This window comes from Phyllobates terribilis, unplaced genomic scaffold, assembly GCF_046119375.1.
Source record: "Phyllobates terribilis strain yellow unplaced genomic scaffold, ASM4611937v1 Scaffold_1__5_contigs__length_1240528914, whole genome shotgun sequence".
Classification (NCBI taxonomy): Eukaryota; Metazoa; Chordata; class Amphibia; order Anura; family Dendrobatidae; genus Phyllobates; species Phyllobates terribilis.
Window position 1 is genome coordinate 217,191,294 of NW_027362761.1, and position 27,881 is coordinate 217,219,174.

At 44.9% G+C, this 27,881-nt stretch overlaps 1 protein-coding gene across 1 annotated transcript; it reads right to left on the reverse strand.

The window, feature by feature from the left end:
• LOC141198491 (cryptic protein-like) lies at nucleotides 1-27,727 on the reverse strand. Its single transcript, XM_073663171.1, has 5 exons — nucleotides 27,682-27,727; nucleotides 27,175-27,351; nucleotides 10,680-10,794; nucleotides 3,598-3,710; nucleotides 1-116 (listed from the first exon to the last, which is right to left on the reverse strand). The coding sequence occupies exons 1-5, from the start codon at nucleotides 27,725-27,727 to the stop codon at nucleotides 1-3; spliced, it is 567 nt and encodes a 188-aa protein (XP_073519272.1).
• Nucleotides 27,728-27,881: the final 154 nt, after the last annotated feature.

Below are 27,881 nucleotides of genomic sequence, written 5' to 3' on the forward strand. Positions count from 1 at the left end.
TTACAAGGCTGATACTTTTACCGATAGATCTGAAGTCAACACTATGCTGAGCAGTGTAAAATGTTTTTCTACAGAGTCTTGTAAAATGTAAACTTCTTCTGTCACTTTCTTCTCAGCTGCACACAGTAAAGGTTAGAGATTTCACACAAGTGACAAAGCCACTCCAGGACTTTGATTGCATGGACCCGACCAGGTCGCACAAAGGTCAGGATTCTTAGTTGCCTGTTTTTTGTCAAGTTACTTGTTCTAAAAAATACAGTTGTTTTCGGAGGTGTCACACCATACCCCTTCATTTTGTCAAAGATAATTCCTAATGGACAGTGTAGAACACTGGTTTACATCAGGAAAAATCATGACATATGTAAATGTAAAAAGCCGTCAAGACGTAGCAGATGGCAAGACACGCTATGTAGAACATTAATAGTACACTCAAAACGCGTAGATACATGTAATAGAACAGATCTTTATTAGTGCAATACAAAATATACTGCTGTATTAAATTAAATATATAATTAATAAATATTTCAATTCAAGACATGGTTCTTCCATAGGAAGAGGAAATATATGCAAGCTAAAAAAATGTCCTTTACATATAGATTAATTAACATGACCCACTTATATAACTAGACATGGCCTGAGCCCCAGATTATGAGCAGTACACCATGCTATGATGGGCATACCGGGGGCATGCCTTGTGGTGGGTTACCGGGTGCACTCCTCCACTTGGGTTACTGGGTGCAATACTCCAGGTGGGTTACCATCTAACTGAACCACCAAGCAATACATCCAAGGAAAAGAAGGGACAGCACTTGCAAGATTTAATGCATTCAAGTAAATTTGTAAACCATTATTGGATTTTTTTTGCTTACATCTCGGCCTAGATGCTTTAAAAATCCTGGGATATAAGCTTATATACCACATATTGGATTACAAATACAATGGTTTTGCATTGAAGCTTTGGAGTGCTGCCTCTTCTTCTTTTCCATGAACAGAGCGCCATCCAATATCAATTGGAAAGCTATTGTTTTAAAGCCAACATACATATTAGAGAAAGTTGGCCCAACTAGCCGATTTAAGCGGGAATTGGTCAACCATCTAATGTGCATTTGGGTCTCCTGATTCTCCTGAAGCGAGAAGGATAGGGCTTGTTGAATTTCAATGTCTGATCCTTTTATTCTTCTGTCAGACATATTTTCAGATTCCTATTTAGATAAGCTGAAAACCGACTTGTGTAAAAATGCCAGCAATCACCCTATAAATGGAAAAAACATGCCAGTATTAAAGAATCCCTCCAGCTCGAGTGCTGCCACTAATCTAAGTTTCCTGCCCCTAGTATTATACTTACCTGCTGCCATCTTCAGCTCGTCCCACCCATCGATACTATCTTGTGACCTCGGCTTGTGACTGACAGTAACAGTCAGAGTCAGAGGTAACAATCATGATCGCTCAATGCAAGTCTATGAAAGCCACGTTCTGGCCTCGTTCTGGCTCTCAAAGACTTACATCGAGTTTTGACTTCCGTATCGCTCCAGCAAACACTGGAGTTCACGAACTGATGGAGACAGCAGCTGGTAAGTATGAGACTAAATGCAGGAAACTTAGAATAGAAGCACCACTCCAGCGCTGCAATAAAAAAACACTGGAGTGGTGCTTTAAAATTATCAGCAGCGCATCATTCTGTGTAAACAGGATAATAATGATATTCTATATGTACTAAATTATTGCATTATTGAATGTTCTGTGCACAGAAAGCTCTGGTCGGCTTGTCTAAACAGGTCATTAAATGACCTCCGTGTGGCTTCTATATAGCCGATCAGGCAGTTATTCAATGGTGGTGATTGGCAGGTTTCCCTATTCAAAACATATGACACTTGGCCAAATTTGTATGTACATCAGGGAGGGGTCAGTTCATGAGGCCAACAGGCACAGTTATGGGTAATGGGCATTATATCAAATTTTTTTTATGCATTGGATATATCAATCATTGGAGCCATGGAAGCATTGACATTTTTTGGATGCTCTTGTAGTTCATAAAAATTGTGGAATGTCAGCAAAACCTAAGCAGATGATCTATATGTCTATATAAGTCAAATGGTTTTCAAATTATTGGCAAAATCGAAAGCATCTTCCAATTAACACGTGAAATATAATACATGTCAGCGAATGTAACATTATTCCACAGGAGTATGATTCCAGCCGGCTGCCATCACTCGTAGGGTCTGTGAAGAGATAAATGAAGGCAAATCAATACTTATAGGTCTACATTTTTTGTGGCAGAGGGGCTCTATATTTATTTACTGTATTTTTTGGACTATAAGACACACTTCCCCCCCCCAAATTTGGTAGGAAAATGGGGATGCGTCTTATAGTCTAAATGTAGCTTATGGGAGGGCAGTGACGGCGGTGAAGCTGGGTCACAGGAGGCAGGGTCGCGGCTACAGGAAGACAACGACAGCAGGAGTGGGGAAAAATTTTCCTCCTATTTCCTCCAAATTTTGAGGAGGAAAATAGGGAAAAAAAATTTAATGTGTCAAATGATGGTCCGTCTTATAGTCTGAATGTAGCTTACCAGGTGGGGGGGCAGCTGTGGTGGTGGAGCAGGGTTACAGGCGGCAGGAGTGGGACAATGCTGCGGGCCCTGGGCTGGAAGGAAGGGTTGTCCCAGTGGTGATCTTCAAGAAAATGTCAGCTGTGCAGGCAGGAGTGAAGTCCCCACTCTGCACATTACTATCCCCATGGTGGGCTTCAGGAAAATGGACACTGAAGGCGGCGCATGCGCAGATTTAGATTTCGGCTCAATGACAAGCAGAGATCTCAATCTGCAATCTCTGGCAGACATTTTCCTGAAGCCCGCCACCAAGAGAGCAATGCGCAGTGTCGGGACTTCGCGTCTGCCTGCACAGCTGACATTTTCTTGAAGTTCACCACCGGGACACCCCCTCCTTCCAGCCCAGGGCACACAGCATCACCCTACTCCTGCCGCCGCTGGCTTGCTGCAGCGATGACCCTTCCTCCTGTGACCCCTTTGGATAACCATGTTTGCATTCCCTTTTAAATAACATGTATTCTTTGAGTTGCAACATACTGTTCTGCTATTCCTCCTGGAAATGTAAATCTGAAGTGTTACCAGTCCCATAGTCAATAGGATGTGTCTGATGGACTGTGATACATCCAATTGACAGGGGAACAGTAACGCTGAGTTGTCAATTTAATAAAACATTTCCAGCAGGATTAATAAAGGAAGACTACAAAGAAGAGTTCTAAGAAAATGTGCTAAAGAATTAGCATTCAGAGGAAAATTCAAGCAACTGCTAAATCAGATATGCAGGAGAGATGGCTGGTTGACCTTGATTTACTCTTGGTTAAGGTACTTATAAAATGACACAAGCCATCAGGGACTACCATGCTCTCCTTATGTAATAGGCACTTATGTGAGGGGTCTGACCCTCCAAACCACTTCTCATCCTCTACTTTTCCTCTGATTTCGAGGTTAAATGCAGTCACATCTGAATCTTCAGGCTCAGAATATACAATATTTACTTGACAGCTATGAGTTTTTATCTAGTTTTTTTTTGTTAGAACAGAATACTAGCTCACCACAATCAGGTTGCAAATCTTCTTTCAAGCAGCTAAGTAAGCCATATGTACAGCGACACAGCCTGCAGTCACGCAGCACCCAGTCTCCATGTTTGATTTGGTCTGCACAATCCCTAAATGCAATAAAATAATTTGGTGACATTGATGTTTAGATACAATGGTGGTTTCAGATTTAAGCAAACATCAACACTGTTCTTGTCCTGTTGAGAAATAACATATCATGAGAAATAAATCAGGAATGCTGGAAGGGCCAGATCTATAAGAATATAGAAATATAGAAAATAAATATTTATTTGGGTGGTCAAAAACAATGAATTTTCTAGTGGAAACTCCTTCAAAAAATGGCCCTTTTTAGAGAGTTTTTGAAGGAGTTTTTAATTTGCTGAAGCAGTTTTGAAGAGTTTTAGAAGCATTTAGGAATAGTTTTGCAGCCTTTTAATTGGACAGTGCCTAGTTTGGAGTGGATTCCATCAGGAGATGCTTCTAAGAAGTGACATGCACATTCTTTTTTGCCATCGAGCATGTTTCAATACTTAAAAAAAGCTCAAAAGGCTGAACAACAAAGTTCTTATGTAATACAAATAAATAGAAAGAGTCTGTCAAGCATTTTTAAGTGATTTTTCAAGTGTTTTTTTAAGTGGACCCACTACAGGAGACTTCAAAAAATACAGTGTGCATATAACCTAAAGGGAACCTGTCATGCAAAAAAAAAAAAAAATGCTATTAACCTGCAGATATGGGGTTAATAGCATTCTGAAGCTGCCTCGCCCTAAAGGGAACCTGTCATGTGCCAGAGGTACAGTTACAGATGCTGCTCACAATGTACTGAGCGGTGATTAAAGCTGCTTCGGCCCACCTTTATGACTGAAAGCCTGAGTCTGCCGGGAAGAATAAAGTTAATTTCCTCCCAGCAGCCTCAGGCTTTCAGTCATAGGGATCGTCACGGCTTTAATCACCGCTCAGTACGTAATGAGCGACGTCTGTAACCGTACCTCTAGCACATGACAGGTTCCCTTTAAGTTATGTTCACACAGAGTTCTTTGAGGAGTTTTTGGAGCAAAAACTCTCCAAATTCTCTTCAAAATCTTAAAACTGCTCAAAAAAATACTCGTCCACATATGATAAGTGCTTTGTTTAATTTTTCCCATGGTTCTTCGTAAAATTGCATCAAAAACTGACAGAAAAAACTGCAGCATTAAAAGAAAACATGCTATGGTTGACACAGCTAGGTTGTGCGAGGAATTTCAATTCTAATTTGCTTTGTTTTAGAATAGAATAGATTACAAATGGATCACATAGGAGAGTAATTAAATATTATATTCATCAACTTTACTGTGAGCAAAAAGGGAAATGTAATGGAATTGTAGAATGGAATAATAATGTCATGTGGAAAAATATTCTAAATGAGTACAATAAGTATGGCAGCAAAATATGTTGTTTAAAAACACAGTAACCAGATGGTCACTTTAATAATGCACCATAAACATCGATACAAAACTTTACAAAAAAAAGGTTCCTCAAACTGTATACAGCGGTGTAGCCAGACTTTTGTCATCAGGCACTATCTACATATTCATCATTTTACTTGGCGCCATTCTGGTATAAGTAAAAATGATGAAGCAAACTTTAACTTGACATCAAATAACATAGAAAATGTTGAATTAAAGTTTGCCTTATCATTATATTTGACACATTAATTGTTTAGTTAAAGTTACATTAAATTATTCCTTCCAGGAGAGACAGTGTTTTTTTTTCTGTTTAGTGGCCATGTGTGAACATGCTCTTACATGCTGCATGCACACCAATTTATATTCCAGTTCAGGTCTCTTGTTTTTTTCAGTCTAATGTGTACAAGCACATATACACTATGTGCAGAATTATTAGGCAACTTGTATTTTAGAGGATTATTTTTATTATTGATCAACAACTATGTTCTCAATCAACCCAAAAGACTCATAAATATCCAAGCTTAATATTTTTGGAAGTTGGAGTGTTTTTTTTTTAGATTTGGCTATCTTAGGAGGATATCTGTTTGTGCGGGTAACTATTACTGTGCCGAATTATTAGGCAACTTAATAAAAACCAAATATAATCCCATCTCACTTGTTTATTTTCACCAGGTAAACCAATATCAGTGCACAAAATTTAGAAATAAACCTTTCTGACATTCAAAAACAAAAACCCAAAAAATTAGTGATCAATATAGCCACCTTTCTTTATGATGACACTCAACAGCCATCCATCCATAGATTCTGTCAGTTGCTTGATCTGTTTTCGATCGACATTGCGTGCAGCAGCCACCACAGCCTCCCAGACACTGTTCCGAGAGGTGTACTGTATTCCCTCCCTGTAGATCTCACATTTTATAATGGACCACAGGTTCTCTATGGGGTTCAAATCAGGTGAACAAGGGGGTCATGTCATTATTTTTTCTTCTTTTAGGCCTTTACTAGCCAGCCACGCTGTGGAGTAGTTGGATGCATGTGATGGAGCATTGTCCTGCATGAAAATCATGTTTTTCTTGAACGATACGGACTTCTTCCTGTACCACTGCTTGAAGAAGTTGTCTTCCAGAAACTGGCAGTAGGTCTGGGAGTTGAGCTTCACTCCATCCTTAACCCGAAAAGTTCCCACAAGTTCATCTTTGATGATACCAGCCCATACCAGTACCTCACCTCCACCTTGCTGGTGTCTGAGTCGGAGTGGAGCTCTGCCCTTTACTGATCCAGCTTCTGGTCCATCCATCTGGCCCATCAAGAGTCACTGTCATTTTATCAGTCCATAAAACCTTTGAAAAATCAGTCTTAAGATATTTCTTGGCCCATTCTTGACGTTTTATCTTATGTTTCTTGTTCAAAGGTGGTCATTTTTCAGCCTTCCTTACGTTGGCCATGTCCCTGAGTATCGCACACCTTGTGCTTTTTGATACTCCAGTAACGTTGCAACTCTGAAATATGGCAAAACTGGTGGCGAATGGCATCTTGGCAGCTTCACGCTTGATTTGCCTCAATTAATGGGCAGTTATTTTGCGCCTTTTTTGGCCAACACACTTCTTGCGACCCTGTTGGCTATTTGCCATGAAACGCTTGATTGTTCGGTGATCATGCTTCAAAAGTTTGGAAATTTCAAGACTGCTGCATCTCTCTGCAAGACATCTCACAATTTTGAACTTTTAAGAGCCCGTCAAATCTCTCTTCTGACCCATTTTGCCAAAGGAAAGGAAGTTGCCTAATAATTAAGCACACCTTATATAGGGTGTTGATGTCATTAGTCAACACCCCTCCTCATTACAGAGATGCAAATCACCAGATTTAATTAATTGGTAGTTGGCTCTCAAGCCTATGCAGCTTGGAGTAGGACAACATGTATAAAAAGTATCATGTGATCAAAATACTCATTTGCCTAATAATTCTGCACACAGTGTAAGGGTGTGGCCTCCATTTCTTTGAGCTGGAAAGCTTATTCATCTTGCTCCCAATGTCTCTGTGTCCACTGTTTTGGTTCAGTCTCTCTGCCCTTATCCACATGTACGTCACTTGACAAACGGTGAGGTTTTAAATATTAGAGTTAGGACTGTCCCATAATGCTATGTGCCCACATAGCGTTCTTGTAGCTTTTTTGCGGCATTTTTTTGTAAAACCATCTGCCATGCAAAGCGATGTGAATTCGGATGTGCTGTGCACATGATGTGCTAATTGGCGCGCCGAATTCGCATTGCATTGCAAAACGCAGCATGACCATTTCTACCGCGATTAAGCCGCAAATTCACGGCCATTGAGGAACATTGAAACGCAGAAAACCCGCAGGTATATGTGGATTTGCTGCGTTTCAATTAAATTCAGTGACCACGAATTTGTGGCGTAATTGCGGTGCGTATGGTACCCAGGATGAAGAGAAGACTACAACTCCTCTTCATCCCGGCTACCACGTGGCGAAAAAACGAAATAAAAAAGTTAAAAATAAAAAAAAACCTGTATACTCACCTCTCCGGTCTCCTCTTGGCCGCGTCCCCTCTCCTCGGCGACCCGCGGCGTACTGGCAGGACCTGCGGTGACGTCATTTAATCAGCTGATGGTCACGCGACCGCTGACGTCAGTGGTCAGGTGATGGTCGCGTGACCATCAGCTGACTAAATGACGTCACCGCAGGTCCTGCCAGTACACCGCGGGATGCCGAGCAGAGGGGACGCGACCGGGAGGAGACCGGAGAGGTGAGTATACAGGTTTTTTTATTTTTAACATTTTAATTCTTTTTTTTACTGTAGATGCAGCATTTAAAGCATCTAAGTTGGTCACACAATATAAATCCATGCCAGTTGCATGGATTTATATTGTGTGACCAACTTGTCAAGCACTTTTCCAAGTGATGCTCAAAATCCCTTGGAAAAGTGCTCGAAAAAACGCATGCGAAAACGCATGTAAAAACGCTTCTCCCTCGCAGAAAAAACGCATGTAAATCTGCATTCGTTTTTTTCTGCCAGAGAGAGGCAAAAACGCTCTGCATCAAATCTGCATCGTGGGCACTTACCCTAAGGGTCACCGTGACGTGGCAGGATGGCTTTCGCATTATTTTGATCAAAATTATGTTAACCAAGTAGTACCCTTTATTATTTTCATGCACTATTGTGATTTATTTATTTACTGCTGGGTATTTGTGTATTGTATTTTATGTCTTTGTTTTTTTTCAAGTGTTGTAAGCAATAAAGCTGTTCATACGATAGTTGACAGCTACAATGCATTGTGAAAGTATTTGGCCCCCTTGAACTTTTCTACCTTTTGCCACATTTCTGGCTTCAAGCATAAACATATAAAATTCTACTTTTTTGGGAAGAATCAACAACAAGTGGGACACAATCGTGAAGTGGAACGAAATTTATTGGATATTTTAAACTTTCTTAACAAATTCAAAACTGAAAAGTGGGGCGTGCAATATTATTCGGCCCCTTTACTTTCAGTGCAGCAAACTCACTCCAGAAGTTCAGTGAGGATCTCTGAATGATCCAATATTCTCCTAAATGACTGGTAATGATAAATAGAATCCACCTGTGCGTAATCAAGTCTCCGTATAAATGCATCTGCTCTGTGATAGTCTCAGGGTTCTGTTTCAAGTGCAGAGAGCATCAGGAAGACCAAGGAACACACCAGGCAGGTCCAAAATACTGTTGTGGCGAAGTTTAAAGCTGGATTTGGATACAAAAAGATTTCCCAAGTTTTAAACATCTCAAGGAGCACTGTACAAGCGATCATATTGAAATGGAAGGAGTATCAGACCACTGCAAATCTACCAAGACCTGGCCGTCCCTCTAAACTTTCATCTTGAACAAGGAGAAGACTGATCAGAGATGCAGCCAAAAAACCCATGATCACTCTGGATGAACTGTAGAGATCTACAGCTGCGGTGGGAGAGTCTGTCCATAGGACAACAATCAGTTGTACACTGCACAAATCTGGCCTTTATGGAAGAGTGGCAAGAAGAAAGACATTTCTCAAAGATATCCATAAAAAATCTCGTTTGAAGTTTTCCACAAGCCACCAGGGAGACACACCAAACATGTGGAATAAGGTGCTCTGGTCAGATGAAACCCAAAATCAAACTTTTTGGCCACAATGCAAAATGATATGTTTGGCGTAAAAGCAACACAGCTCATCACCCTCAAAACACCATCCCCACTGTCAAACATGGTGGTGGCAACATCATGGTTTGGGCCTGATTTTCTTCAGCAGGGACAGGGAAGATGGTTAAAATTGATGGGAAGAAGGACGGAGCCAAATACTGGACCATTCTGGAAGAAAACCTGTTGGAGTCTGCAAAAGACCTGAGACTGGGACGGAGATTTATCTTCCAACAAGACAATGATCCCAAGCATAAAGCAAAATCTACAATAGAATGGTTCAAAAATAAACGTATCCAGGTGTTAGAATGGCCAAGTCAAAGTCCAGACCTGAATCCAATCGAGAATCTGTGGAAAGAGCTGAAAACTGCTGCTCACAAACGCCCTCCATCCAACCTCAATGAGCTCGAGCTGTTTTGCAAGGAAGAATGGGCAAGAATTTCAGCCTCTCGATGTGCAAAACTGATAGAGACATACCCCAAGTGACTTGCAGCTGTAATCGCAGCAAAAGGTGGCTCTACAAAGTATGAACTCAAGGGGGCCGAATAATATTGCACGCCCCAGTTTTCAGTTTTGAATTTGTTAAAAAACTTTAAAATATCCAATAAATTTTGTTCCATTTCACGATTGTGTCCCACTTGTTGTTGATTCTTCACAAAAAAATTAGAATTTTACATCTTTATGTTTGAAGCCAGAAATGTGTCAAAAGGTAGAAAAGTTCAAGGAGGCCAAATACTTTCACAATGCACTGTATATCTCCTGACTCCCCCCACACATGGTCAAACGTTCATGCCTTCTCAATGAGGATTGTGAAGAAAGTTAATACCAAACAGCTCTGGTGGTGGGTTATCTCCCCCATTAAAAATAGAGTTGGGCGTTTAAATTCAAACTATCTGATCTTTCTCTTCCCTGACATCATTTATCGGGGGTGAGTCTGGAGGCCCCAGCACACATTAGATTCCACAATCCGCCACAATCCATCAGAGAACACATCAGACACTCATGGGGAGTCTGACCATATCTACTGGTATCCCTGAAATTTCGATGGTAACTGCAGCCACATCTGAAATTTGAACTTCAGGAGATTCATTACATATTTGAAGTATAGCTATATTCTTATGACTTATTATCTGCATTATTTTTATTGTAGTCATAAATAACTAATAAATACTTTAATGTAGGGGATTCCCCCCTAAACTAATCATAATTAGTGTCGCGCGAATTTGTACGGCATTTCAAATTCGGGTTCGTGTTCGGGATTCCGGCTTGTTCGCGCCAAAAAATCGGCTCCGCCCTTGAACATCCCTGATTTGCCACGCTTTTTTACACGAACAGGCCGGAATCCCGAACACGAACCCGAATTTGAAATGCTTAACAAATTCGCTCAACACTAATTATAAGTGCATATATATACTGTATATATATATATATATATATATATATATATATCCTGTGGATGCAGGAGTCTTACCTTTTCCTTTCATCATCTTCACAGTATCTCCCAGTGAAATACATTGGACAGACACAAAAACTTCCTAAAACGCACGTTCCTCCATTCATGCAACAATTTTTGCTGAGTTTGCTGCCTGGAGTAAAAAGAAAATTGAGGGACACAATTAGCATCTTTGCCCATAGATAAACCTTATTCTGTCCCTGGACACCAAAGAATCTTTAAGGTTTCCATTTATTGTCTTGTAAAGCTGCAAAATTAGCTGCCTGTTAAAAGTGTTTGTTCAGAAAAGTAAGTTTTGTTTATCCAAGGATTAAAGGACAACTACTAGAGATTAGTACTTCTCCTGTGGACACTAGTGAGCTCCAGCCTGGGGGTATTACATGGTCTCCTCTAATTATTTATGTTACTGTTAAGTGGTGATTTATGAGTGGATGTGTGGAGCCACACAGGCTATAAAGGGTTGAGGATTTCATAGCAAAGTGAATCAGAGAAGGATCAATGAGCCTGACATTAGTGATTAGGACAGAGTGCATTTGCCACATTGTACTTACTTATACCTAGAACCCACTGAAGACTGGTAGTAAATTTCATTCATGATAAATTAATGCTTAAGGCTATGTGCCCGCGATGCATAAATGCTCCGGAATTTTCCTGACCGTTTCTGCATCTCCCTAGCAGAAAAAACGCATGCGGATTGTACATGCGGATTGTACATGCGTTTTTCCTGCCAGGGACAAGCGGATGTGAAGCGTTCTTCACATGCATTTCCGCATGTGGGTTGACAAGCGCTTTCCAAGCGATTTTAGCATCACTTGGAAAGTGCTTGGTCACACTATATAAATCCATGCAAACGACATGGATTTTTATAGTGTGACCGAAAGAATGGTAAAAAATAAAAAATAAATATTATACTTACCTTCTGATGGCCCACGGAGTGCTTGTCTCTGCTTGCCGGCAGCTCGCGGTAGATTTAAGGACACGCCGACGTCAGCAGTCGCGTGACCCGTCACATGACTAAATGAAGTCAGCGCAGGTCCTTCTGTCCACCGCGAGCTGCCGGCAAGCAGAGACAAGGACTCCGGGGGCCATCAGAAGGTAAGTATAATGTATATTTTTTATTTTATTCTTTTTTTTACAGGTTCTATGGTACCCGGGTCTGGAGGAGAGTCTCCTCTTCTTCAAACCGGGTACCATCCGCACATTGAAACGCATGGATTCCGCATGTACCGATGCAGTGATTCCATGCGTTCCAATGCAAGTCAATGGCGGTGAAAATGCAGCGCTTCTGCAAAATAATTGGTAGTGCTGCATATTTTTCCGCAATGATAATCCGCAGCGGAAATTTCCGCAGCATGTGCACAGCACATGCGGATTATCATTGGGCAACATAGCAGACCTTCTACCAAGCATTTTTTAAACGTTTCTGCAGCGGAATTTCCGCTGCGGAAACGCTTAAAAGACGCATAGTGGGCACACAGCCTTAAACATACAAGTCTTCCGTTCACCTCTCCAAACAAACCTACTTCAACACCCTTTTCACTTCACTATCCAACAATCCTAAATGACTCTTTGACACTTTTCATTTCCTCCTCCATCTAAGAGTGAAGGCACCGACTACGACCTCAGCGCTGATGATCTGGACAATTATTTCAAAGAAAAAATTTACCATATCCAAAAGGAAATTTTCTCCCAGTCCCCTAGCATCATGCACTCTCCTTCTTCCCGCACTGCATCTAGCTCACATTCTGTCTTTTAACCGGTCACGGAAGAAGTTAACAGGCTCCTTGTGTCTTCTCGCATTACTACCTGCACCAATGACCCCATTCCCTCACATATCCTTCAGTCCCTTTCCCCTGCAATCACCACTCACATAACTAAGGCTTAGTGCCCACGATGCAGAAATGAAGCAGAAATTTTCCTGAGCATTTCTGCATCTCCTTGGCAGAAAAACGTATGCGGTTTTTACATGCGTTTTTGATGTATTTGATGCGTTTTTGCATGCATATTTGCCATGCGTTTTTCCAATGCATTGTAAAGGCAAATACGCATACAGAAACGCACAAGAATTGGTCATGTCCATATTTTTTCTGCGCGTAAAATCAGAGCAGAAAAAATCCTGACCATGTGCACAGAACTCACAGAATGTCATAGGAAGTCATGGGATAAGGTATGCAATGCGTTTCTGGAGCGTTTACGCACTGAAAATACGCACCAAAAAACGAACCAAAAACGCATCGTGGGCACACAGCCTTAAACATTTAATCTCGCTCTCTCTCATCTGGTATCTTTCCCTCCTCTTTTAAACACGCCAGCATACATCCATTACTTAAAAAACCATCCATTGACCAGAACTTCGCTGCTCACTATAAACCTGTCTCTATTCTCCCCTTCATTTCTAAACTCCTGGAATGTTTGGTCCACTCCCATATAATCCGCTATCTCCCAAATAACTCTTTTCTTGACCCTTTACAATCTGGTTTCTGGTCTTTACACTGTACTGAAACTGCCCTTGGTGAAGTCTCTAATGATCTACTAACATCTAAATCTAATGGTCACTATTCCCTGCCAATTCTCCTGAATCTCTCTGTAGCATTCGACATTGTGGATAATCACTTCCTCCTCACTATGCCCACTCTATCGGGCTCAAGGATACTGCGCTCTCTTGGTTCTCATCCTACCTCTCTGACTGCTTCTTCACTGTATCTTTTGCTGGATCCTCTTCCTCTCCTCTTCCTCTTACTGTCGGGGTTTTTCAGGGTCCAGTCATAGGCCCACTCCTCTTTTTATATACTGCCCTTATACAGTGGAGAAAATAAGTATTTGATTGCCAATTTTGCACGTTTTCCAACTTACAAAGAATGGAGAGGTCTGTAATTTTTATTGTACGTATACTTCAACTGTGAGAGACAGATTCTAAAAAAAATCAAGAAAATCATATTGTATGATTTTTAAATAATTAAAATGCATTTTATTGCATGAAATAAGTAGTTGATCACCTACCAACCAGCAAGAATTCTGGCTCTTACAGACCTGCTAGTTATTCTTTAAGAAGCCCTCCTACTCTGCACTCATTACCTGTATTAATTGCACCTGTTTGAACTCGTTACCTGTATAAAAGACACCTGTCAACACGCTCGATCAATCACACACCAAACTCTCCACCATGGCCAAGACCAAAAAGCTGTCTAAGTATACCAGGGACAAAATTGTAGACTTGGACAAGGCTGCACAATAGGCAAGCAGCTTGGTGAGAAGGCAACATCTTTTGGCACAATTATTAGAAAAGGAAGAAACACAAGATGACTGTCAATCTTTCTCGGTCTGCGGCTCCATGCAAGATCTCGCCTCGTAGGGTAAGGATGATTCTGAGAAAGATCAGGAATCAGTCCAAACTACAAGGAAGGACCTGGTCAATGAAATGAAGAGAGCTGTGACCACAGCCTCAAACATTACTATTAGTAACACACTACGCAGTCATGGATTCAAATCCTGCAGAGCATGCAAGGTCCATCTGCTCACGACAGCATGTGTCCAGACCCGTTTGAAGTTCACCAATGACCATCTGAATGATCCAGACGACGCATTGGAGAATGTCATGTGGTCAGATGAGACCAAAATAGAATTTTTTGGTATCAACTCCACTCTCCGTGGTGTTTGGAGGAAAAAAAACAATGAGTACAACCCCAAGAAAATCGTCCCAAACCGTGAAGCATGGTGGGGGAAACAACATATTTTGGGGATGCTTTTCTGCAAAGGGGACAGGACCACTGCACAGTATTGAAGGGTGGATGGATTGCGTCATGTATCGCAAGTTTTTGGCCAACAAACTCCTTCCCTCAGGAAGAGCATTGTAGATGGGTCATGGCTGGGTCTTCCAGCATGACAATGACACGAAACACACAGCCAGGACAAATAAGGAGTGGCTCCGTAAGAAGCATTTCTGTAACGGGTCTGGGAGGCGGAAGCTCAGAGCTACTATACAAGGGGGCAGTCCTTGTAAGGGAGCGGGTGGCGACCAGGGAAGACGGGCAGGAGGTCACAGCAGGTGACCGGGACAGTCTCTGAGTGAACGGGCTGGAGATCACGGCAAGTGACCGGGGCAGTCTCTGAGTGAACGGGCAGATGGTCACGGCAAGTGACCGGGGCAGTCTCTGGATGAACGGGCAGATGGTCACGGCAAGTGACCGGGGCAGTCTCTAGGTAAAGGGTTGGTACGACCTGTGGCGGCTGATGATAGACGTGGGCTCCCAGGTGAGCAGGCGAGAGTCTCTGGATGAACGGGTGGTCACAGCATGTGACGGCGGAGCCTCCAGGAAGACCAACAGACAGGCGGCAGATGAGCGCTCCCAGGTGAGCGGGCAGAAGTCTCTGGACAGGCGGGTGGTCACAGCACGTGACGGCAGAGCCTCCAGGTAGGCTAGCAGACAGGCAGCAGATGAGCGCTCCCAGGTGAGCGAGCAGGAGTCACTGGACAGGCAGGTGGTCACAGCACGTGACGGCGGAGCCTCCAGGTAGACTAGCAGGCAGGTAGCAGGTGTGTGCTCCCAGGTGAGCGGGCAAGCTGGTCCATAGACAGACTGACAGGAGTTGGAAGGCAGACCGTCGGACCTCGGGCAAGCAGGCAGGTGGCTGATGTGCGCTCCCAGGTGAGCGGGCAGACTGGTCCTTAGACAGACTGACAGGAGTAGTAAGGCAGACCGTCGGACCTCAGACTAGCAGGCAGGTAGCAGATAATCAGGCAGGAATCTGGCAGGTAACTGGCAGGTAACTGGCAACGGGACCTGAGGGCTGAAGCAGAGTAGTAAACAGTGCAACAACATTGCTCGGGCACCTCCATTTTGGAGGAGGTGCCTTATATATGGTGAAGTCCTCCGGCCATTGGCCGGGGACTCCTTAGGACGGCGCGCGCGGCCCCTTTAAGAGGGAGGGAGAGCGCGCGCGCCCTAAGCACAGTAGACGGGAAGGAGCGCGCGCTGCCAGCAGAGCGGGAGGAGGACGCCGGGCACGGAGCAGGGAGGTGAGGGGAACAGCGTCCCTGCCTAGCAGAGGGCAGGGACGCCGGCGCTACAGTACCCCCCCCTTTAGGCCCCCCCTTTTTTAGGCCAGACAGAAATTTAGCTAGGATAAGAGGGGCATGGATGTTCTCCCGGGGCTCCCACGTTCTCTCCTCAGGACCAAACCCCCTCCAATCTACTAGAAAAAAGGTCTTTCCTCTTACCCTTTTGGTGGCAAGAATGTTCTCTACCTCAAACTCGTCCTCAGCAGAAACCGGAGCAGGAGGCGTACCTGTAGACTTGGAAAAAGAGTTAAGTACCACAGGTTTGAGGAGAGATACATGGAAGGAGTTAGGGATCCGTAAGTTGGCCGGGAGTTTTAATTTATAGGCCACCGGGTTGATCTGACTGATGACCTCCAGAGGACCGATGAACCGAGGCCCTAACTTGTAAGAAGGTATCTTGAGTCGGACATATTTAGACGAGAGCCAGACTTTATCTCCAGGACGAAATTGTGGAGGATCCAGGCGTTTTTTGTCAGCGTGTCTTTTCATCCGTTCGGACGACTGGAGGAGTGCAGATCGGGTACTCTCCCAAATGGAGGAAAATTTGCTAACGAGAGATTCCGCAGCCGGGTTGTCCACAGAGGTGGAGACAGGAAAAGGAATCCGAGGATGCTGACCGAAGACTACAAAAAACGGGGATTTGGAGGAGGATTCGCTCTCGTGATTGTTATAGGAGAACTCGGCCCATGGTAGGAGATCCACCCAGTCAGAATGATGAGCATTAACGAAGTGCCGGAGGTAACTGGTCAGGTTCTGATTGATCCGCTCCACTTGACCATTAGACTGTGGGTGGTAAGCGGAAGAGAAGTCCAGGGTGACGTCTAGCAGTTTACAAGTGGCTCTCCAGAAATGTGAGGTGAACTGTACCCCACGATCCGACACGATGTGGAGGGGCAGGCCATGAAGACGGAAGATGTGGCGGATAAAGTCTTTAGCCAGCTCGGGTGCAGACGGGAGACCAGGCAGGGGAATAAAGTGAGCCATCTTGGAAAAGCGGTCAGCGACCACCCAAATGACCGTACAACCGGCAGAGACGGGGAGATCAGTTATGAAGTCCATAGCAATATGCTGCCAGGGGGCAGCAGGCACAGGAAGCGGAAGAAGGCGACCGGCTGGCAGGTGTCTCGGGACTTTGTTGCGGGCGCAGGACACACAGGCAGAAACAAAGTCTATTACGTCCTTGTGCAGGGTAGGCCACCAGTAGTGCCGGGCAATAAGCTGGAGGGTCTTTTTCCGACCGGCGTGGCCAGCTAGTTTAGACGAGTGACCCCAGTGTAGGATCTTCTCCCGATCAGGTACTGATACGAACGTCTTACCGGGAGGGAGACGATTTAGGCTCACGGGAGCCACCTGCATTACTCTGGCGGGATCGATGATATGTTTAGGTTCTTCCTCGAGATCGGACACCAGAAAGGATCGGGACAAGGCATCTGCTTTGACGTTTTTGTCAGCCGGGCGAAAATGAAGAACAAAATCAAAGCGAGCAAAAAACAAGGACCACCGGGCTTGGCGCGGGTTAAGTCTCTGGGCATGCTGGAGGTAAGCCAAGTTCTTGTGGTCAGTGTAAATTATTACCGGGTGAAGAGCCCCCTCGAGTAGGTAACGCCACTCCTCCAATGCCAGTTTGATGGCCAATAACTCTCGGTCTCCTATGGAATAGTTGCGCTCAGAAGAGGAAAAGAGTTTGGAGAAGAAGCCACAAGTTACCATTCTCCCGGAAGATGATTTTTGAGTAAGTACCGCACCAGCTCCAGAGGAGGAGGCGTCAACTTCCAGGAAGAACTGCTTGTTGCCGTCCGGGCGATGCAGCACCGGGGCGGAAGAGAAGGCCTGTTTTAGGGAAAGAAAGGCTTCGGGCGGCCACTCTTTGGGATTAGTACCCTTACGGGTGAGCGCGGAAATTGGGGCAGTCCGGGAAGAGAAGTGTGGTATGAAGAGGCGGTAGTAGTTGGCGAAGCCCAGGAATCGCTGAATGGCCTTCAACCCCTCCGGTCGAGGCCATTTCTCGATGGCAGACAGTTTCTCTGGATCCATTCGTAGGCCGGTCTGAGAAATAATGTAGCCCAAAAACGGAAGCGAGGTCTGCTCAAAGAGGCACTTCTCGTATTTAGCGAAGAGGTGATTCTGCCTGAGCCTGAGCAGGACCTGACGAACGTCCCTCCGGTGAGTCTGGAGATCCGGAGAGAAGACCAAGATGTCGTCCAGGTACACCACTACGCAGGAGTAGAGAAGGTCCCGGAAGATGTCATTGACCAACTCTTGAAAGACGGCAGGAGCGCTACAGAGACCAAAGGGCATTACCAGATATTCATAGTGGCCGTCCCGGGTGTTGAATGCCGTCTTCCATTCATCCCCCTGACGGATACGAACCAGGTTGTACGCCCCACGGAGGTCCAGTTTGGTGAAGATTCTAGCCCCCCTCAGACGATCAAATAACTCCGGAATGAGCGGAAGGGGGTACTTATTCTTCACCGTGATCTGGTTAAGGCCTCTATAGTCTATACAGGGACGGAGAGAGCCGTCCTTCTTTTTGACGAAAAAGAAGCCTGCTCCCGCCGGGGAGGTAGATTTCCGGATGAATCCCCTGGCCAGATTCTCCTCAATATATTCGGACATTGACCGGGTCTCAGCAGCGGATAAAGGATAAATACGCCCACGGGGAGGAGTAGTACCAGGTAACAGGTCGATAGGGCAGTCGTATGGTCTATGAGGAGGTAGTGTCTCTGCTTCCTTTTTATTAAAGACATCAGCATAAGACCAATAAGGAATCGGAAGTCCAGGTAGATTAGCTGGGGTAGGAGAAGGACAGACGGGATGGACGGGAACCAGACAGGTCTTATGGCAGTCCTGACCCCAGCGAAGGACTTCTCCGGTCTGCCAGTCAAGCACGGGTGCATGTCTCTGGAGCCAAGGTAGGCCTAGCAAGAGGGCGTGAGAGAGTCCAGGCAGAACATGAAAGGAGATACTCTCAGAATGCAGCATTCCCACCTGCAGAGTAATGGATTCGGTGATGAGTTGGATGGGGCGTGGTAAGAGGCCCCCATCCACGGCAGCAACAGACAAGGGTACAGCCAGAGGTTTGGTGGGGATGCGGTATTTCTCTACCAGGGACTGTGAAATAAGATTCCCGGCTGCTCCAGAGTCAAGTTGGGCTAGTTTGAAATAACGGTTCTCCCCGCAGACGATTGAGACTGACAGCAGCAGAGATGGAGAGGATTTATTCTTGTCTAGGTTGACCTCTCTGAGCGAACCTAGACACAGGCGTTTCCCGACCTCTCCGGGCAGGCACGGATCCGGTGCTCCTTACTGCCACAGTAGAAGCAGCTCCCCTCGGCACGGCGTAAGTCCTGACGGGTTTTGACCATCTTGGTCTGGTCGACCTGCATAGACTCAGGAGAGTGTACCTGGGTAGAGACGGAGGGAGTGACGGGTCTCTGAAAAGTAGGAGCTAGACATGGTAACCTCCTCTCACGGGTGACCTCTTTGGCACGCTCCTGGAACCGTAGGTCAATCCGGATGGCAAGAGTTATTAGGTCATCGAGAGTGGTAGGAATGTCCCGACCGGCAAGTTCATCTTTAATACGGCCGGACAGACCCTCCCAGAAGACGGATACCAGAGCGTCGTTATCCCAGGCCAGCTCCGAGGCAAGGGTACGGAACCGTATGGCATATTGGCCCACGATGAGACTTCCCTGACGGAGGCGTAGCAGTGATGATGCGGATGAGGTCTTCCGTCCGGGTTCGTCGAAGACTTTCCGGAAAGCCGTGAGAAAAGCAGGCAAGTTGGACACCAGGGGGTCTCCTCTCTCCCATAGAGGACTTAGCCAGGCCAGGGCCTCCCCGGTGAGATGGGACATGATGAAGGCAATTTTGGCCCGGTCGGAGTTAAACTGGTGGGACAGGAGTTCAAAGTGCAGGGTGCACTGATTTATGAAGCCCCGAGCCTGGGCGGAGTCGCCTCCGAAGCGAGGAGGTGCAGAAAGCCGGGGTCCGGGGTAGGGCACCATGGTATTAGTGGGCAGCGGAGCTGCCGGATTGCGAGACATGGCACTGGCGGAGGTTGCTGGTGGAGCAGTCAGAGTGTCCAGGCGAGTATTGACATTCCGCAGGTGACCCAGGATGGACTCCTGTTGGGACCTTTGACGGGACAGTTCATGACACAGGTCCGAGAGCGAGGGAGCTTGGGTGCCACTGGGTTCCATGGCCCGAGCAAACTGTAACGGGTCTGGGAGGCGGAACCTCAGAGCTACTATACAAAGGGGCAGTCCTTGTAAGGGAGCGGGTGGCGACCAGGGAAGACGGGCAGGAGGTCACAGCAGGTGACCGGGACAGTCTCTGAGTGAACGGGCTGGAGATCACGGCAAGTGACCGGGGCAGTCTCTGAGTGAACGGGCAGATGGTCACGGCAAGTGACCGGGGCAGTCTCTGGATGAACGGGCAGATGGTCACGGCAAGTGACCGGGGCAGTCTCTAGGTAAAGGGTTGGTACGACCTGTGGCGGCTGATGATAGACGTGGGCTCCCAGGTGAGCAGGCGAGAGTCTCTGGATGAACGGGTGGTCACAGCATGTGACGGCGGAGCCTCCAGGAAGACCAACAGACAGGCGGCAGATGAGCGCTCCCAGGTGAGCGGGCAGAAGTCTCTGGACAGGCGGGTGGTCACAGCACGTGACGGCAGAGCCTCCAGGTAGGCTAGCAGACAGGCAGCAGATGAGCGCTCCCAGGTGAGCGAGCAGGAGTCACTGGACAGGCAGGTGGTCACAGCACGTGACGGCGGAGCCTCCAGGTAGACTAGCAGGCAGGTAGCAGGTGTGTGCTCCCAGGTGAGCGGGCAAGCTGGTCCATAGACAGACTGACAGGAGTTGGAAGGCAGACCGTCGGACCTCGGGCAAGCAGGCAGGTGGCTGATGTGCGCTCCCAGGTGAGCGGGCAGACTGGTCCTTAGACAGACTGACAGGAGTAGTAAGGCAGACCGTCGGACCTCAGACTAGCAGGCAGGTAGCAGATAATCAGGCAGGAATCTGGCAGGTAACTGGCAGGTAACTGGCAGGTAACTGGCAACGGGACCTGAGGGCTGAAGCAGAGTAGTAAACAGTGCAACAACATTGCTCGGGCACCTCCATTTTGGAGGAGGTGCCTTATATATGGTGAAGTCCTCCGGCCATTGGCCGGGGACTCCTTAGGACGGCGCGCGCGGCCCCTTTAAGAGGGAGGGAGAGCGCGCGCGCGCGCCCTAAGCACAGTGGACGGGAAGGAGCGCGCGCTGCCAGCAGAGCGGGAGGAGGACGCCGGGCACGGAGCAGGGAGGTGAGGGGAACAGCGTCCCTGCCTAGCAGAGGGCAGGGACGCCGGCGCTACAATTTCAAGGTCTTTGAGTGGCCTAGCCAGTCTTCAGACCTGTACCCAATAGAAAATCTTTGGAGGTAGCTGAAACTCAATGTTGCTCAGCAACAGCCCCGAAACCTGAAAGATCTAACATAGTAACATAGTTTTTAACATAGTTTTTAAGGTTGAAGGAAGACTAAGTCCAATCTAGTTCAACCCATAGCCTAACTTGTTGATCCAGAGGAAGGCAAAAAAAAACCCATGTGGCAAACACTAAGCTCCACATTGGGGAAAAAAATTCCTTCCCGACTCCATACGACAATCAGACTAGTTCCCTGGATCAACGCCCTATCAAGGGATCTAGTATTTATAACCTGTAATATTATACTTTTCAAGAATGGCATCCATGGAGAAGATCTGTATGGAGGAGCTGCAGTGTGTATGCAAACTTGGTCAAGAACTACAGGAAACGTCTGACCTCTATAATTGCAAACAAAGGTTTCGGTACCCAATATTAAGTTCTGTTTTTCTATAGTATCAAATACTTATTTCATTCAATAAAATGTTAATTAATTATGTAAAAATCATACAATGTGATTTTCTGGATTTTTTAAGATTCTGACTCTCACAGTTGAAGTGTACCTACAATAAAAATTACAGACTTCTCCATTCCTTGTAGGTGGGAAAACTTGCAAAATTGGCAGTGTATCAAATACTTATTTTCCCTATTATATTACAAATCATCAGTAGATTCAGTTTTCAGCACCATCTCTATGCTGATGACTCCCAATTATATATATCATCTTTTGACATCACCACTGCATTAATAAAAAAAATACCAGTGATTGTCTTTCCACTGTCTCTAACATTAATTGCTCCCTCTATCTAAACCGGAATCTGTCAAATACTGAACTCCTTGTGTTTTTTCCCCCTACTAACCTACCTAAGCCCGATATTGCCATTTCCGTGTGTACTTCTACCATTACTCCACAAAAACTTGGGTTCATATTTTATTCAGATCTTTCATTCACTCCCTATATCTGCTCATGTCACCTACACCTCAAAAACATCTCTAGAATTTGAACTTTTCTTCCCTTTGACTCTGCAAAAACTGTTATTGTTGCTCTTATTCATTCTCGTCTGGACTATTGCAAATCTCTACTAATCAGTTTCCCTTTTAATAATCTCTCCCTATTCCAATCCATCCTGAATGCAGCAGTCAGGATCATATTCCTTTCCAACCTCTACACCGACGCCTCTTCCCTATGCCAGTCATTGCACTGGTTGCCCATCCACTACAGAGTCCAATATAATCTTATCACTCTCACCCACAAAGCGCTCCATGGTTCAGCAACACCCTATATCTCTCCTTCGCCTCAGTCTACTTCCCTACCCATGCCCTCCATTCTGCTAATGACCTAAGAGTAACATCCTCAATAATCCAAACCTCGAACTCCCATCTCCAAGACTTCTCACTTGCTTCACCAATTCTCTGGAATGCACTACCCAGGACATTTCAATTAATTCCCAATACCCACAATTTTAAGTATGGCCTAAAAATGCAATTGGCTTCCACTCTTGAGAAAAAATACTGACCGAATACTGACCAAATACTGATAGTGGGGCTGTGGCCTAACAGCACTTCTCAGAAGAACATACAAACTTCATTTATTTCATTCACTTATAAAGCACCATCATGCCCCACAGCGCTTTACAGACATCATCACCCCACAATCTAAGTTCCTTATCAGTATGTCTTTGGGGTGTGGGAGGAAATCAGAATAACCAGAGGAAAACCACACAAACACGGGGAGAACATACAAACTCCTTGCAGATGTTGTCCCTGATGGAATTTGAACCCAGGACCCCGGGCACCAGTGCTAACCACTGAGCCACCATGATGTTCATGTTTTTACCCTGCAATTCTATACCAGGTCTACACTGAGAATCTGGATTTAAAATATATAAAAGGTCTAAGATTGGTCCACAGTGAGGCAACATCATATGGCTGCTTGCACGCAGCCAGAACTTTGCTACCCACGGCGCTGAACAGAATTGTACCACCATTGGCCACCGTGTATGAGAAGAGTTTTGGCCACATGGCAGGCCTTACATGTTCTCTCAATCTTCAAAAATGTGTCCCCAAGTAGATATGACCTCTACATAATGACAAGTTACCTTCATTCACATGTTAGTGATGGATCTGTGTTGTTACTTTGACGTTCAGCCATGTCAGTCACATTACAGACCTGAAATATCACAATTACAATTGCTTTCACGTTCAGTATTTGGTCAGTATTTTTCCTCAGTATTTATAAGCCAAAACCAGGAGTAGGTGAAGAATGCTGAAGTGGTGACGTGTTTCTATTAGGCCACAGCCCCACTATCAGTATTCGGTCAGTATTTTTTCTCAGGAGTGGGAGACAAAACCAGGAGTGGGTGATAAATACAGAATTGGTGACTTGTTTCTATTATACTTTTCTCTGATTGTTCCTCATCTGGTTTTGGCTCCCACTTCTGAGAAAAAATACTGACCGAATACTGACCAAATACTGATAGTGGGGCCATGGCCTATCCGTAAAAATCAGATGCTGTTCTGTGGCTCTGTATGACATCCATTTTTTTTTGCACATCCATAGACATAGACTTGAATGGGTGAGTCTCTTTCCCTTTACGGATGAAACCAGTGTATCCTGCAATTTTTTTCACACGCAGATTCGGTCAGTGAAAACAATGGCTCATCTGCACTGCCCCATTGAATAACATTAGTCCGAGTGCTGTGCGGTTTATTCACGTGTGAACAAGCCCTGATCATGTTGCGGTTTTTAAAAGCAACAGTCCTGTGCTGCTGTGGTATTTATATTGTTCCCTAGTACGAGCATTTAATCTTGCAGGGAAACAACTATTTCACCTACAAATCCATGAACCATTATGATCAACAATGTGGTTTTGTAGGTGAAACATGTTTCTCCACATGATTAACCACAGTGGCACAGGGCTAAAAACTGCAGCATGACAGATGGTTGTGAATGCAGCCTTAGGTTTGCGGATGATGAAAATGATATATTTCTGTTTCATATTAATCAAGATAACATCTGCATGGAGTTTGCATCTTCTCTTTAAAGAAGCACTCCTCCCATCAAAGTTTTCATCCTCTTAATATATTGCACTCATCATATTATTGCGTACTTACAATTGCTCATTTTGCCTTTCTACCCAGTAAATTATTCTCTTTTCTCTGCTCTATGTAGAAACAAGAAGTCTCTTTTCCCTGCATTCCCCTCTTCAACTCCTGTCCCAGCTTCTCCCTCCTCCCCGTCAGGGACTTTTTCAGTGACTCATGACTTGTGCATAGAAAATTGACCTCCTGTTTCTAATTAGAGCTTAGAAGGATTCAGCTAGTCAGATTTTAATAACATGATGTCATAGACCTAATGGAAAACAAAAGAATTAATGTACCAGGAAAACACACTTCCTGTTTCTACATAAAGCCGAGAAAAGAGAATAATTTACTGGGTAGAAAGGCAAAAGGAGCAATTGTAAGTACACAGTGCTATATAATATGATGATTTCAATATATTAAGAGGATAAAAACCTTGATTGTTATGTTCTGCTACCAAAGCTAAGGAAAGAGAGGAGATCTGTCCCTACTATAGGACTCAGCTGAATCCCTACGATGTAACAGGGAACCTGATCCTGCGATCAGACCTGCTAAAGTCCTAATCTAGTCTGTACGAAGACCTATAGATGTGGGGAGGGAATCCCTACAAGTTCTAAGGACTGGAAGGAATATGGGACACCTCCTAACAGAAATAGTAGCAGACAGACGAACAAACAAAATAGATAGAACATAGAGGTCCATAGACCAAGCAAACTAACAGAGATAGATACAGAGCACAGGCTAGCTAGAAAGTAGATATACAATGAAGTCCAGCAAAGCCAGAAGGGCGGAGCAGGATTAAATAGGCCAACAAGGTCATGTGACCAGCAAAGGAAAAAAAACCTAACAGCAAGGTTCTAACAGTACCCCCCCTTCTAAGAGGATCCTCCGGATCCCCTAGGACCAGGCTTATCAGGAAATCTCCTGTGAAACGCTCTGATAAGACTGGACGCGGAAACATCATCTGACCTCACCCAAGAGTTATCCTCGGGTCCGAAACCTTTCCAGGCCACAAGATACTGCAAACTACCTCTATACCGTCTAGAGTCAAGGATGCGAGAAATTTCATATTCCCCGTCCTCCACCACCGGAGGAACAGAGGCAGAGGCGTCACCATCCGACACAACAGCTTTTTTTAACAGAGAGACATGAAAGACCGGATTAATTCTCCAGGAGGTAGGAACCTCCAACCTAACAGCAGATTGGTTGACAACCTGAAGCACCTTAAAGGGCCCTACAAACTTGGGACCCAATTTCTTAGAAGGAATCCTCAACCGCAGATTCCTAGAGGACAACCAAACCATATCACCAACAGCGAACAAAACCTCCTGTCGTTTCCTATCAAAGTAGTCTTTAGATTTTCTGTTGGCCTCCTGAAGATTACCACGCACATCCGTCCAAACTCTTTCCAAATCACCGGAAAAATTCTCCTCCTCAGGCACGGCAGATCCCAACTTGGAGAACGACCCAAACGACGGATGTCTCCCAGAACAACAAAAAAAAGGCGAACAACCAGCAGAAGAAGATGTATGATTGTTCAGAGCAAATTCGGCAAGTGGCAGAAACTCAGACCACCCCTCTTGATTGTCTGCCACAAAACAACGCAAGAACTGCTCAACATCCTGGTTTTTCCTTTCTGTCTGGCCATTAGATTCAGGATGATATCCGGACGAAAACGACAAATGAATTCCCAACCTGTCACAAAAGGCACGCCAAAAACGAGCCACGAACTGAGGACCCCTATCAGAAACAATGTCAGTAGGAACGCCATGAAGTCTGACAATTTCTTTGACAAAGGTCTTAGCGAGAGTTTTAGCGCAGGGCAGTTTGACGAAGGGAACCAAGTGACACATCTTGCTAAAACGGTCCACGACCACCCAGATGACAGTAAAACCCTCAGAGGGGGGAAGGTCAGTTATAAAGTCCATAGCCAAATGTGTCCAAGGAGCACTGGGGACCTCCAAAGGACAAAGCAACCCCGCAGCAGGAGTATGTGAGGACTTAGATCTAGCACATATAGTACATTGGCGCACCCACTTAATGACTTCCTTCTGCCATCCAGGCCACCAAAAACTGCGACCCACCAGTCTCTTGGTCTCAGAGATTCCGGGATGACCTGCCAACCGAGATTCGTGACACTCAACAAACAAATCTCTCCTAAAGGTCCCAGGCACAAACAACCTCCCATGAGGAGTGTTAGATGGGGCATTCTCCTGAGCTTACTGTTATGTTCTGCTACCAAAGCTAAGGAAAGAGAGGAGATCTGTCCCTACTATAGGACTCAGCTGAATCTCTACGATGTAACAGGGAACCTGATCCTGCGATCAGACCTGCTAAAGTCCTAATCTAGTCTGTACGAAGACCTATAGATGTGGGGAGGGAATCCCTACAAGTACTAAGGACTGGAAGGAATATGGGACACCTCCTAACAGAAATAGTAGCAGACAGACGAACAAACAAAATAGATAGAACATAGAGGTCCGTAGACCAAGCAAACTAACAGAGATAGATACAGAGCACAGGCTAGCTAGAAAGTAGATATACAATGAAGTCCAGCAAAGCCAGAAGGGCGGAGCAGGATTAAATAGGCCAACAAGGTCATGTGACCAGCAAAGGAAAAAAACCTAACAGCAAGGTTCTAACATTGATGGGAGAAGTGCTCCTTTAAGTTTGCCATGTCCTGTTCTGAAAAACATGCTTTAGGTCATTTATTGTCCTACTAAATTGGTGTAGAGTTTGTGCCAATTAAATACAAGGGTCAATGTGAGTTGATTATTATAAATGAATAAGAAAATATTAAGATACAAATTCATGAATTTAAGAGTGAAAGAAGCACATCATCCACATTTTTCATAGGATTATAATTGTAATTATGGGCACCGGAACTGTTAGGACAAAACCACAATCAGAATATTTGCCAAGAGTCAATACCACTTAAGGAAAAGTCCAGAATATAGGTGGGATACTCACTGTCAGTAAGGCCAACGAAAGGTATAAGTGCATCTGTATTTTGCGGCTTTCTTACTCCAGTGCTCCCATTGACTTCTATCAATTTATCCAAGGACATGGTATCATTCCTATGCTGAGGCTTCAATGTTGTATGTAAGCTGACTCTTCTAAGAGCTTCAGATTGTTCCTTAGTACTGACTAAAAAGAGCAAACAAAAAATGTTAACATAGAAAAGGGTTAAAACAACTTTTACGATCCACGGGGAAAAATGGTGGTGGTGGGCACTTTTGGTGCAATCAAAGTGAAAACATGGTTCGAGCACTAGAAATGCATGAATAATGCACATATGTCTACACCCAGGTATACATCAGTGATATCGCTAGATAAGTCTGCTACTAATAAAAAATTGGATGGTGGCATATTCTAGTAAGTACCATATATAGTTATCATCTCTAGGAGAGTATATGTCCAAAGTGTGATGTTGTAAAGAGTCATTATACGGTGGAACTGTAAGGCTATATTTCCTACCATTAGCTTCTACTGAATTTTTCATGTTGCAGATTTTCTGCGCCATTTCTACAGCTAACAGGTAAATTAGGTTACTTGCGTCTTTTTCATTGCATATTTGCCACTGCCATTTCTGTCTCTTTTTGGTGTCATGTATTAAATAAAGTTATTTTATTTTTGATACTTCCTAGTATTTGACTCTGACAAAACGTCATGCGCAG

What these genes read in the sequence shown, in the direction of transcription:
- LOC141198491 (XM_073663171.1), bottom strand. Translation starts at nt 27,727, where the DNA reads ATGGCGCAGAAAATCTGCAACATGAAAAATTCAGTAGAAGCTAATG. An exon ending in GAAGATGATGAAAGGAAAAG is followed by an intron (nt 3,711 to 10,679) that starts GTAAGACTCCTG and finishes TATTGCATTTAG; the next exon opens with GGATTGTGCAGACCAAATCA. An exon ending in AGATTTGCAACCTGATTGTG is followed by an intron (nt 117 to 3,597) that starts GTGAGCTAGTAT and finishes TACTGTGTGCAG; the next exon opens with CTGAGAAGAAAGTGACAGAA.